This window comes from Puma concolor, chromosome E2 (assembly GCF_028749965.1).
Source record: "Puma concolor isolate L17-30 chromosome E2, mPumCon1.1.hap2, whole genome shotgun sequence".
NCBI lineage: Eukaryota > Metazoa > Chordata > Mammalia > Carnivora > Felidae > Puma > Puma concolor.
In genome coordinates, this window is record NC_141681.1 from 57,395,658 (window position 1) to 57,409,223 (window position 13,566).

The following is a 13,566-nucleotide window of genomic DNA, read 5'->3' on the forward strand; positions in this document are numbered from 1 at the left end:
CTGGTGTCGGGCTCCAAGCTGACAGTGCAGAGCCTGCTTAGGATTCTCTCTCTCCCTTCTCTTTCTGTTTGCCCCTCCCTGGCTCACATGCATGCACATTCTCTCTCTCTCTTTCTCTCTCTCAAAATAAATGAACTTAAAAAAAATAAAAACATGTCCAGCTTCACCAGCAGCATGACTACCATCCGTTTCTTCAGTGAACAGGCATTTGCTCACCATGGCTTCTGAATGACGCAGACGATTATATCAGCCCCAATGATTTGTTTGTACAACTTACTGACACAATGATACCAGCCCTTAATCTTAGTCTACAGTTTTTCTGATTTTTTTAAATGTTTATTTTATTTCTCAGAGAGACACTAACTAGCTTCCACAAGGTAATGTGGTCCATTATTGTCTCCACGGGGGAGTAAAGTCCAGGTTGCTTCCTATTCCTCCATTCTGCTGATGTCCTGTTACGCATATTAATTTTGCACGTTAGCGGGGTGCCTGGATGGCTCAGCCGGTTAAGCTTGCAACTTAGGCTCAGGTCATGATCTCACGGTCTGTGGGTTTGAGCCCTGTGTCAGGCTCTGTGCTGACAGCTTAAAGTCTGGAGCCTGCCTCGGACTCTCTGTCTCCCTCTCTCACTGCCCCTCCCCCCCCACCCTGCCCTGCTGTCTCTCTCTGTGTCTCAAAAAATAAACCTTAAAAAAATTTAATTTTGCACATTAGCATTTTAATGTACATGCATGTTAGTGAAAGAAGTGGGATAACTTTCTTTGTATCTTTTGATTGCATCTTTCCATAACACCCTAGGCCTGTTGGCCGACAGGCAAAGGAGATTCATTCCATAGAATGATATGGGAAAATATGGAAGCTGTGGCCTTGAGTATTTATACTTAATGAATCACTGGGAAGGTGGTGGGAGGTAGTGATGGGCGGAACAGATATTATGATGGATATAACCGAACTGGGACAATTATCCATGAGGAAATCCTTACTGCTAGAGGAGATCAAGGGTATAAAACATTTGGGGGGAAACCCCACCTTAAGTCAGTGATATTTGCAGAAAGTGTCTTTGAACCCAAGGACCAAAATCCATTCTTTAAAAAATGTTCGTTTATTTTTGAGAGACAGAGTGTGAGCAGGGGAGGGGCAGAGAGAGGGAGACACAGAATCTGAAGCAGGCTCCAGGCTCTGAGCTGTCAGTCAGCACAGAGCCCAACATGGGGCTTGAACTCACGAAGCACAAGATCATGACCTGAGCAGAAATTGAATGCTTAACCAACTGAGCCACCCAGGTGCCCCCAGTGTATAGTTTGTCAAGTGGCAGGTCAGACAGCTCCGACATGGGCAGTAAGCCAAGATCCTGGATTCTGACCACTGAGTAAAACAACCACATCAGCTCACATTTCTGTATGTTTGGCATTGAGGATGAACATCCAGCCCGGTGAACCCATATGAGGTTCCAGCTTTAGCTGACCCATCAGTGGACCAGTGCCAGACATTGAGGGGAATCTGGGATGACTGAGGGCCTCACGGTGCCAGGGGCTTTGCTTCCGGCTGCAGATAGAACTCGGCTCTGTAGACCTGAGATGTTGCTGAGGCTGGTCAGAATTCATTCTTAAATATACCATCTTCATTTAGCCAGCAAGTCATTTAGGACCTTCCTGCCTTGTTCTTTTAGAGTCCAAGTTGACTCGTCCACATGGGAATGTCACACCAGATAGTCACAAGTCCTGAATAGATCAGGCTTCACTTTTGACAAATGTTCAGTAGCAAGCTAACGGCTGCTTTTCCAAAGCAATTTACCTGCTACGTTAAACCTGAGTCTGAACCCCAGCGGAGTCTTCCAGATGGAGACTGCCTGCCTTGGTCACAGACTCCAAATGGCGGAATCTGGCACAGAGTTTGGCACAGAGTTTTGCTTTGTCTCTGATATACTGGAAGTCTATTAAGGGGTTGGGTCCTTTACCTACTGGCAGACAAGGAACATACTAGGCAGGGCTATTGAGACTGAGGTCTCTAACTTTCCAACAAAGAACTCATCCACCTGGTGAAACTTTGACAACAGAGGGCTGAGGCAGTTGTGCTATATCCTCACCCACCCACGGATGGCAGACGCCTGGAGAGTTTGCTACACTAACACTTGTCTAGCTTCAGCTCACCCTGAAGAATGTGGATAAATGTGGAATCTCATACAAATGGTAATGGCTGTAAAAAGCGGTAAAACATTTTGAAAAGTATGTCAAAGTATTTGCTGAAGTGAACAGATGTGGGGGGGCCTGAGTGGCTCCGACGGTTAAGCGTCCAGTTTCAGCTCAGGTCATGATCTCACAGTTCGTGAGTTTGAGCCCCACCTCGGGCTCTGTGCTGACAGCTCGGAGCCCAGAGCCTGCTTCAGAATCTGTGTCTCCCTCTCTCTCTGCCCCTCCCCCACTTGCACTCTGTCTCTCTCTCCCAAAATGAGTAAGCGTTAGAAAGTAATAATAAAGTGAACAGATGTAAACCTCTGATCCATGAAATTCACTACCCCCATATTGTAAACAACAGAAATTTGTGCATGTGTCACCAAAACACAAGTGCTAGAATTTACATAGCAGAGCTTTTCTTAATAGCCCCAAACTGAAAACCACCCACAAATGCATGGAGAGTGGAAAGACTGGAGCAATTGGTAGACATTTATACAATGGAATCTGTTAACGTGTTAGGGTCCACACAACGGAATTAAGGCTAATAGATGACCTAATGATAGTAAGGGTGAGTTCACAAACAGCATTTGTAATGAGAAGCCAAATACATAGGTTTTATTCTGTATGGTTCCATTTCTATAAAGTGCCAAATGGACACTTTGAAAAGTGGTCTGGGGACACCTGGGTGGCTCAGTCGGTTAAGTGTCCGACTTCAGCTCAGGTCATGATCTCATGGTTCGTGGGTTTGAGCCCTGCGTTGACCTCTGTGCTAACAGCTCGGAGCCTGGATCCTGCTTCAGATTCTGTGTCCCCCTTTCTTTCTGCCCTCCCCCACTCATGCTCTGTCTGTCTGTCTGTCTTTCTCTCTCAAAAATAAAACATTAAAAAAGAAAAGAAAGAAAAGTGATCTGTGCTGTTAGATGTCACATTACTGTTTACCCTGGTATGGAGTCACTGGGAGGGTTACAAGGAGGTATTTTGGGCTGAGAAGCCGGTCTTTTGAACTAGGGCATGGATATATAAGTTTGTTCCGTTTGTACTGTTTCGCCAGACTCTGTACTTAATCCCTGTACATCGGTCTTTAAAACTCATTTTGAAATACCGATTTTTTAAAATTCAGGAGAAGGTAAGTAGATTAATGCTTTCATGTCCTTGCAGTGCTATTGTAGAGATATTGAATAACAACGTAATTTGTTTTTATTTGTTTGTTTATTTATTTTTTAACATTTATTTTTGACAGACAGAGCATGAGCGGGGGAGGGGCAGAGAGAGGGGGAGACACAGAATCCAAAGCAGGCTCCAGTCTCTGAGCTGTCAGCACAGAGCCCGATGCGGGTCTTGAACTCACAGACCACGAGATCATGACCCGAGCTGAAGATGGACGCTCAACCGACTGAGCCACCCAAGCACCCCCATAATTTGTGTTTAAACGTGTGCTTAATTTCTAGGTTGAGAATTAAGATATTGGTTAGGAAACCTTCTAAGTTAATGGGTAAAACACAGAATTGTTAAACATTTACACAGAACATAGAAAAAAAAGAAAATAGACCACGAGTAATGAGGAACATGCAATAAGTTGGTAAATCGAATCCTAACTCACCACTATTATACTGAACATAAATTGGGTAATTGTTCTTGTTATGGTCTAACATTGTTTGATTCTATTCAGTAGGATTTTTTTTTTCCAAAGGGCAAAACATTAGGATTAAAGTAAAATAATGAAATATAATCTGTTGACATTTTAGCCTAGTAAATTGCCAACTAGACCACATAATAGAGTTTATTGTAGGTTATCATCATAATTATTATTTTGAGTGCTATTCTTGACATTTATTAATGTACAGTTGTCCACTTCCATTACTCAGTGAATAACAAACATTATCTGAGAACTCACCACACATACATGTTCATACACGCACAGACACATATACAAGTGTATGTGTGCATCTTCATTCATGGTCTAATGTGTGGTAAATATTTTTTTTTAATTTTTTTTTAATGTTTATTTTTGAGAGTGAGAGAGAGAGAGAGAGAATCGGAAGCAGGATCCAGGCTCTGAGCTGTCAGGACAGAGCCCAACGTGGGACTCGAACCCATGAACTGAGAGATTATGACCTGAGCTGAAGTCGGATGCTTATCCAACTGAGCCACCCAGGCGCCCCTGTGGTAAATATTTCTAAGTGTCTCTTGTCATCTAAAAATGTGTTCTCTATTTGGTGCCACAAGGTTCAACATATCAATGTTGTATCAAACTAATTGTCTTTTCAAATTACTGAATCTAATATTTTACTACGGTTTCATAAAGTAAATACAGAGATAGCTACATTATAAATTTTTCTGCACTTGAGAAATAGCCATTTGCTCCTGTGGAAATCCTCCTGCCACACACTGGATATAAACAAATGGGATTCCTGACTTTACCTCTAAATGACTGTTCCTGAGCTCCTGCAGTCATAGCGAAAAGCTCTGCTTACTTCCTCCTAAGTGAGATGAGGGCCCCCAGGACTCTTAACAAAATGACACTTGTCATCTTCACATTACATAGAAAACTCTATCCTGTACAGTTGCCAAAACCCATGTCACTGCATCCTAGACATCTTGCCTTTTTGCCTCTCACTCGCCTGATGTCTTGTTAAAAATTGGCTGTATATCTGTGTGCTTTTTCCCACTGCAGTTTAATCTGGATCTTTCTACAGGAAAGAATGTATGCTTATCTCCCTCTATACAGTGGTCTTCCAAATGACCACCATCACTGTAAGCTTGAAATGTACTAACTTCATAACTTGAGCCCAAATACACCTAATACCCGAACCCGATTTCTGTTTCCACTTCACCCTGTTCTGTTTCGTTTTTCTCAGAGAACATTTTGTTTTTTCAGTTTCCTGAATGGCCAGCTCACATATTGTTCCTTTTTCACAGAACTTTACCAGACATTCCATGCTTGGTTAATTTCTGGATAAATGTGTTCTGTCTATTGAAAGTTACATACTCAAAGACACCCCCTTAATATCCAGGTTGTGTCAGGACCCACATTTTATTATTTCTAGACGTTGAACTACTCCACTACAAACATGACCAACAATTATGTAAGGACTTATGTGATAATTACATAGTATTACATTTACAGTAATTAGCATTTATGGTTTGTTATCAGGCATAAGTTCAGTGTGGTCCAACATTTCTTGTAATATGGCTGCATCACCACTGTGCACACAACTCTGTGAAGAGGAGTGAATAAACAGTAAACACGCTGTGCAGAAACAACTTGATACGCTTCTGATGAGATCAGGAGATTTTGTTCCTTGGCCAGACAAAGCAGAGCCTGGACAGGCTGGAGCTGTGGTTTATGAGAACATAGGGGCTGACAGTTGGGAAACATCCATTGATGAAGGCAGAGATGTTCACCAGCAACCAACTGGGATTATTAATAAGAGCAATGCAGAGTTGGAAGGTGGAGGACAGGGTGTAAAATGACACGAAGATGCTCACAAGGACAAGGATTCTTTGGGTGGCAGTGGACTCGGGGGAGCATCTAGCAGAGAGTTTGTTGCCACGAATGTATCTGACCCGCTGCTTGTGCCTGTGCAGGATGGAAACCATGGAGCCGCTGGCCCAGATCATGAGCCCCAGACATAAAACATCAGGGAATGATAACATCGCTGCCAGTACAGATAACATGAGTTTGTTATTGCCCACGCCAGAGCAGTATCCCAAATCCTTTTTCATGGTGATGTTTGCGTTGCTCCATTTGCCAGTCACATTTACGGGAAAAGAGATATTTGCCAGCATTGCCAGAATCCAGCACAAGAAAACAAAGGAGCCAGTGTGCTTGGGAGCCTTCAGTTTAAGTTCTGCGTGTGTGGAGTCTCTGGGGCTGATCATGATGGCCTGAAAGACACTCAAGAGGCAGATGCTGCTCATGGACATGGCCCTTCCAATTCTGTGAAGATAGAAAACCAGTTTGCATCCGGCTTCGTTGAGGAAATCTTTGAAACCGAAAGCTGTCATTGTCTGCGGGACTCCTTTAGAAAGCAGGGCTAAGGAGTTGGCTATCATCAGGTGCTTGAGAATCAAATCTGTGGGCCTCAGCCTGTGCTCAGTGGAGTAAAGGAAGAGATAATGGTAGAGAAGAGAGAAATTTCCAAGAGTTCCAAATACTGTCTGTGATAAGAAGATTGTTCCAGTGGCCACATCCATGGATGCCATTCTGCCAGCTTGCAGTGACTGATAATGTCTTTAGAGCCAGAATAAGATCCTCCCTGCTTGGGATTATGGTGCACAGGCTACATTTATCTTGTCCACTGCAATTCAGTATTCTCCAGTTACCATTGGTTCCCCTTTAGAAGTATTTATAGGTGTTTTGTGTTTTTTTCTACACATGCTTTCAAGTGTTGAATACATAAGTTTTTTTTTTAATGTTTATCTTTTTTTGAGAGAGAGAGAGAATGAGCAGGGGCATTTGCAGAGAGAGAGAGGGAGACACAGAATCCAAAGCAGGCTCCAGGCTCTGAACTGTCAGGACAGAGCCCGATGCGGGGCTCGAACTCACAGACCCCGAGATCACGACCTGAGCCGAAGTCAGACACTTTATGAGCTGGGCCACCCAGGAGCCCTGAATATATAACTTTTAAAATCACTTAGGGATACCTGGGTACCTGGATTTCAGCTCAAGTCACGATCTCATGATTTGTGGGTTTGAGCCCCACCTTGGGCTTGGTGCTGATAGTGTGGAGCCTGCTTGGGATTCTCTCTTCCTCCACCTCTGCCCCTCCCCTGCTTGCTCTCACTCTCAAAATAAACAAATAAACTTAAAAAAAAATAAAATCACTTACTGCGTGTAAAAACTGCTGTGAAGTCCATACACATGGTAGCTTAGTTTACTCTTGTAAATCTATAAACCTGCACTACTATTTCATTATAAAGATCAGAATAATATAGACACACCGTATTTGTTTAATTCATACCTTGTTTAGGGGAAAATAGGGAATGTAACCCATCTGGGCTGGTTGCAAAGACAGGGCACTTAGCAGTCACGCCAAACTAACCAAGTCTGTTAGGTTAGCTGTTTTCTTTGAATAATTTAGATAAAGATTTAGTTTTGTTTTTATACCTGTCATTTTGTTTTATATCGCTGGTATGTTTAGTTTCCAATTTTGGTCGTAACAAGTTTCAGTTTCTGTGCGAAGATTTCTTATTCTAGTTGACAACACACATCATGAATAAAGACTTGAGATGTTAGGGCAGGGTAGATGCGCTGACTGCAGTAGGGGGCTGCAGAGGCCTGCCTGTGACCAGGTTGGACTTGATTAATTCAGGAGTTGCTCCATATTAGGAGGTAAGAGAAAAACGTATTTGCCTTTATGCCAGGAAGACAAGTACATTAGCACCTATATGAAAACCACTGAACAGTAGCATGTCTTGCCTTATACTGTGGGTTGTAGAACGCTAATCCAGTATAAAAACATATAGGATTAAAAACTAAATTATCACTAATTTCAGACTATATAACTGTCCGCTTGTGAACACTTTAGAAGTAAGACTATTAGCAGTGAGGCCACATTTATGAAAGATTGTAAAATATCAGACACACAGAAGATGTAAGGGATGGGGTTTTCTGTATTTCATTAAGTGTAACTTTTAGATTTTTGGATTTGTATTAGAATAAATTTATTTTTTTTTTATAAATTTTTTTTTCAACGTTTTTATTTATATTTGGGACAGAGAGAGACAGAGCATGAACGGGGGAGGGGCAGAGAGAGAGGGAGACACAGAATCGGAAACAGGCTCCAGGCTCCGAGCCATCAGCCCAGAGCCTGACGCGGGGCTCGAACTCACGGACCGCGAGATCGTGACCTGGCTGAAGTCGGACGCTTAACCGACTGCGCCACCCAGGCGCCCCGAGAATAAATTTAAATTAGAGAAAAGATCACGAGGTAGATTTGGGTCTGACAGCTTCTGTCTGACATGCAGATATAGTTGCCTTTTCCTTAAATTCTGCTTCCTTAACTTCAAGCAGAAAACAGTTTCACGAACACCAACAGGCAGTGGGTATTTTCAGGGGAAACACAATTACTGTCTTCATTAAGCGCTCTCTACTTATGCAAGCTAGATAAAACATTCGCATTCTAGCAATTTCCTTTCAGATAAAATGTTTTTCATTGAATTGGCGATTCCTGTGGATTCACCCTACTCTTTATTGCAAGCATGGAAGTGTTCTAAGGCACTTTAATAATTCTGAAGAATTTGTCTATGGTTCCTGTAAGGTAGGCTGAAAACAATTGATTTCATAACTACAGTTCTTTTTTTTTTTTTTTTTTTTTAATTTTTTTTTTTTTCAACGTTTATTTATTTTTGGGACAGAGAGAGACAGAGCATGAACGGGGGAGGGGCAGAGAGAGAGGGAGACACAGAATCGGAAACAGGCTCCAGGCTCTGAGCCATCAGCCCAGAGCCCGACTCGGGGCTCGAACTCACGGACCGCGAGATCGTGACCTGGCTGAAGTCGGACGCTTAATCGACTGCGCCACCCAGGCACCCCTCATAACTACAGTTCTTAAGCACTCTAAAAATCAGATTTTATTGTTACTTGAATTAAACATCAACAATTATTCTCAGTGGCGATTACGTTAAATCACTTATGGAGCTGTTGAGTGCTGCAGACTTTAGGACCCCCGTTTCTATTTGCTCATTCAATTCACACTTAAGGGATAATTTCTCCTTCCTGTGGGGTTTTTGCACTGGATCCCATTCAAACCTGAAAGAATCCCAATTTCCAATATGATCACTAACTCGGACTTCTGATATGCTTGCTTCCCTTACAGACTATAACTCTCAGCCTGAAACAAAATACTCACCACACACCATCGGTCTGGACAGTGAGCTCCTGTGAAGATCATAATGGCTAGTGAGTAAGTGTACAGGAGGGAGGGAGGCAGATCCTGAGATAAAGGATTGTGAATCTGTGACCTCCACCTCCCCTGAGAACTGCAATTATCATTTCATCAGTTAACAACATTGATATTATGCGCTTGGGGAACTGAGAACATTTCTGGAGAACTTTTTCCCAGTTGCTAATTACTCAAACACATTAAAAGTTTCCGGGTAGCAGCTCCAAAGAGACATTGAACTGTCTGGGAAAGGCTCTTTTCCACATTTCAGGGAGCAGAAAGCCTCGCACATGGGAGCACAGAATGCTAAGGGCTGACCTGTGAGGGCCTGGCAGTGAAGCGTGTGTGTCTCACCAGATGCTCTGCTTCCCTGAGAAGTTTTTCCAGCCAAAAGTGAGTCCTTTCTTAATCTTCACACCTCCAAAGCCACAACATAATTTAAGTTGTAAGCAAAGAAGTTGGAACAAAGTCCAATGGTTTTCAAAGAGTTTTAGTAACAGGAAGAACACGATGTCAAGCATTCACTGACAGTTTGGAACTCCAGATGATATGGAAGTTTTGTGGGAAAATATACTTTACTGATACTCAACTCGCAGGAGTAATAGGAGGTCTAAAAAGAACAATAAACGGGCGCCTGGGTGGCTCTGCCGGTTGAGCGTCCAACTTCGGCTCGGGTCATGATCTCACAGTCCATGAGTTCGAGCCCCACGTCGGGCTCTGTGCTGACAGCTCAGAGCCTGGAGCCTGCTTCAGATTCTGTGTCTCCCTCTCTCTCTGCCCCTCCCCCGTTCATGCTCTGTCTCTCTCTGTCTCAAAAAATAAAAACATTAAAAAAAAAATTAAAAAAAAAAAAAAAGAACAATAAACAAAGTCTGTGGCCATACCACCCTGAATGCGCCCGATTTCGTCTGATCTCGGCAGCTAAGCAGGGTCAGGTCTGGTTAGTACTTGGATGGGAGAACAATAACCATAGAAAGAGAGAAGTTCGTGAGGTCTGGACTAGTAATAGCACCAGGATCTGATGCTTTAAAAGGTCATTCCTTAGGGCGCCTGGGTGGGTCAGTTGGTTAAGCGTCCAACTCTTCATTTCAGCTCAGGTCATGATCTCACAGTCGTGGGATTGAGCCCCTCATTGGGCTCCATGGTGAGCATGGAGCCTGCTTAAGATTCTCTCACTCTCTCTCTCTCTCTCTCTCTCTCTCTCACTCACTCTCTCTCTCTCTCTCTGCCAGAGAGGGAGAACCCCCTCTCTCCCCCCCGCATGTGCTCTCTTCTCTCTCTGAAGTGAATGAATGAATATTAAAATAAAAAGCATTAAAAATAATAATAATAAAAGGTCATTCCTCTAAATTCTGGATCAACCAATGCTACTTACACAGTTCAGGAGCACTGAGTGGTTGCCACAGTTCTCTGTACTTGTTTTTTGCTGAATTTTTAGTAGCGAACCCTGATTACCTTTGTAATTAATCAAATATAGGGGCGCCTGGGTGCCTTAGTTGGTTAAGTGACCAACTCATGATTTTGGCTCCAGTCATAATCTCACAGTTTATGAGATTGAGCCCCAAGTTGGGCTATGCTTTGACAGCTCGGAGTCTGCTTGGGATTCTCTCTCTCTCTCTCTCTCTCTCTGCCCATCTCCCACTCATGTATGTCTCTCTCTTTCTTTCTCAAAATAAATGAACTTTATATTAAAAAAAAGAAATATAAAACATGAATTTGAATAAAAATTTTGTGTCATACAAACCCACTTTTGATCCAGGTTTATTATGCAGTGTCTCTCAATGTTGAACTCAGATATTAGACTGTATGGACAGCCCCCAATACACCTACCCACACACCCCAGCACACACACAGTGACACGCTTACATACAGATGCAAGCACACACGTGCATTCACACTCAGCCAAATACACAGCCACATATACTCACATATTTATGCACATACATCCCACCACGAACACACTCCTCTATAGACCGACTTACTCTACAGAAGTACGCACTCACATAATACACAGTGTTATGCACTTTCACAAAATTCACAAGGTCTCATTTTCATTCAAGAAATCAAACTCAGATGGTAAACCTATGCATGTGTGTCTTGACATTGTGTTCGTGTATAAATGAAATAGTTGTATTTCTAGACCACTTGTGTCACTCCACCTTTTTTTTTTTTTCCAATGTTTGTTTATTTTTGAGAGCAGGGGAGACAGTCCCAAGCAGGCTTCATACTGTCAGCACAGAGCTTGATGCGGGGCTTGAACCCATGGACTGTGAGATCATGACCTGAGCTGAAGTTGGATGCCTAACCTGACTGATCCACCCAGGTTCCCCTCAATCCACCCTTTATGTTTTCAACTCTGTACCATCTCATGGGGATGATACTACAGTGTCCAAAATACAACAAGTGATCTGAGCATCACTCCCTTAGTTTAAAGCATGTAAGAAAATTGAGTGCTGGAGGCGGTGACAGTGCACAGTTGTGTGATAGAGCAGGGTAGGAATGAAAGCCCAGGGAGAGCATGGAATTGGGAGAACGTGGGGGTACAGAGAGCCTGGAGATGTGGGAATGTGAAACGGGAAAGAAGACAGAGGGTCAAAGGCAGGATTTCGTTAATGTTGCAGAGGGATTAGAGGGTATTGGTGGTGATACAATGTGCAAGGAAGTTGACAGTGCAGGAACTATGGGATGCCGTGGCATTGGGGGTTTTGGCACCATGGAACAAAGGGATATGCGGGCAGCGAGATAGCAGGCAACGGTAAAGAGCAGCAAAGGGTAAAAGGCACACGAGACTTGATGTCTGAGGAGTTAAAGAAAGGAGAGCTGGAGGAGGATCATGGGCAGAGATGGGGTGTAGGTAGAGGGCTGGGGTTTGGAGGGGTGGTGGGCACTGGAGGCAGAATGGGAGCAAGGCCGTGAAGGGAGCTGAGGAGGATGGTGATCACAAGTGGGGGCAAAGAGCAGCCATGGTGGTCATGGGGAAGCTGAGGAAACACGATGGCTGGGAATTCAGATGAGGATGAACGGGGCAGTGGGAGGCAGGAGGGTTTGACCGGCATCCCTGGAGGGGAGAGAGAAGTGGTGAACACAGATTCTCTTCAGTAACTGCTGACGGTAGGAGAGCTGGGCTCCGTTACAGTCTGTGCCAAGGTGACTGGGTGTTTTAGAGGGAAAAGGAGGGGCTCAGTGGAGTCAGAGAAGTGAGCATTACCAAAGGTTGGTCATCGTAAATGGGATTAGGCCTGCTGTGTGTCTGCAGACAGTCACTGAAATTAGATTCTGTCCTCCCACAGAGAGTGACCCTGTCCTTCCTGATGATCACACTCTACAGGAGTGGTTCCCAGTCCTTGAGGAAGATACTCCTGAATTGTAAAAGATACATATGCACGTTTGTAAGCCCTTTTTTAGTAAATCCTCTAAGAAAGGGAAGTCAGGGGCCTGTCGTCATGTGTGGGCTAGAATGAACATAAACTTCTCCTGGCAGCATTGGGGCTTTCTCATGCAGGCATTTTAACAGGAGGGGGACATGGCCTTGTGCTGTCAGGAGCCATTCTAGAGTTCTGCAGTTCTCAGGGGTATAGGTGGCAAGGAGGGATGGAGGTCAGAAGGGCACGGGACGGAGATGGGGCCCAATAGAGAAGTCTAGCAGTGTCGGGTAGATGTGGGGTGACACACAAAGGTCTTGGGAATGGCTAAGAGTCACAAGAGTGGCAGACAAAGTTCATTAAAGGAGATAAAGGTGGAAGGAGGGACAGAATGGAGGACAGACAGGCTGGTGGAAATCACTGAGACAAATCGGAGGCCATGTAATTGTGGTAAGTCAGGATTTGGGGATCGATCAAGAAAGGCAGAACACACAACAAGCTTCATTGGGTGGTACTTGAACAGGGTTGCATGAAAGGCAAAGGGTCCCTGCTAGCAAGAGACCTTCCACAGACAGTGTCACGAGGCCAATTCCCAGAGGGAAATGGGTAACGGTCCCACCCCGCCCAAGAGAAGGGGAGATTACAGAGAGTCCCATGTGACTGAGGATGCTGACTTAGCTCCCACGTGCTGCACCCACCTGGAGTCTGTTGTAGCTACAGGGTCTGCTTACCTGTGCTTGGCACACGTTGGGTAGGGTTTTCAGCAAATAGGTAGCTTTAAATGGGTAGAGATATGTTTGTTTGGGCTAAACGTAAAGCAGCTGACTGTATAATAATTTGAGTTTGGTTCCAGTGGCCAATATTCCTAGCCCTTCCTGTGGTGAAGTAAGGAAAAAGGGAGCCACAGGGACTGTCCCTTTGGCCCATTTATGAAACCCTCATGAATTCCCTCACTCATCAGTTCGCTCATTACAGTCAACTCACAGCTTCGTCATGGTTTGATCCGAGTTTGAGATCATGAGGCAAAAATGAGGGCAAAAACAACCCTGAAAACCCCTTAAGTTGAACTTCCAAGTAAAGGAAGGATTCAGAGCATCCAGTGTGCCACAACCTTTTCTCTGTCTCTCGGGGATACCAGGGACA

At 44.0% G+C, this 13,566-nt stretch overlaps 1 protein-coding gene across 1 annotated transcript; it reads right to left on the reverse strand.

Moving 5' to 3' along the window:
* Positions 1–5,459: 5,459 nt before the first annotated feature.
* On the reverse strand, positions 5,460–6,380 carry LOC112851198 (vomeronasal type-1 receptor 4). Its single transcript, XM_025914744.2, has one exon. The coding sequence runs from the start codon at positions 6,378–6,380 to the stop codon at positions 5,460–5,462; it is 921 nt and encodes a 306-aa protein (XP_025770529.2).
* Positions 6,381–13,566: the final 7,186 nt, after the last annotated feature.

Excerpts from the sequence above, each read along its gene's own strand:
- LOC112851198 (XM_025914744.2), bottom strand. The coding sequence starts at position 6,380 with ATGGCATCCATGGATGTGGCCACTGGAACAATCTTCTTATCACAGACA.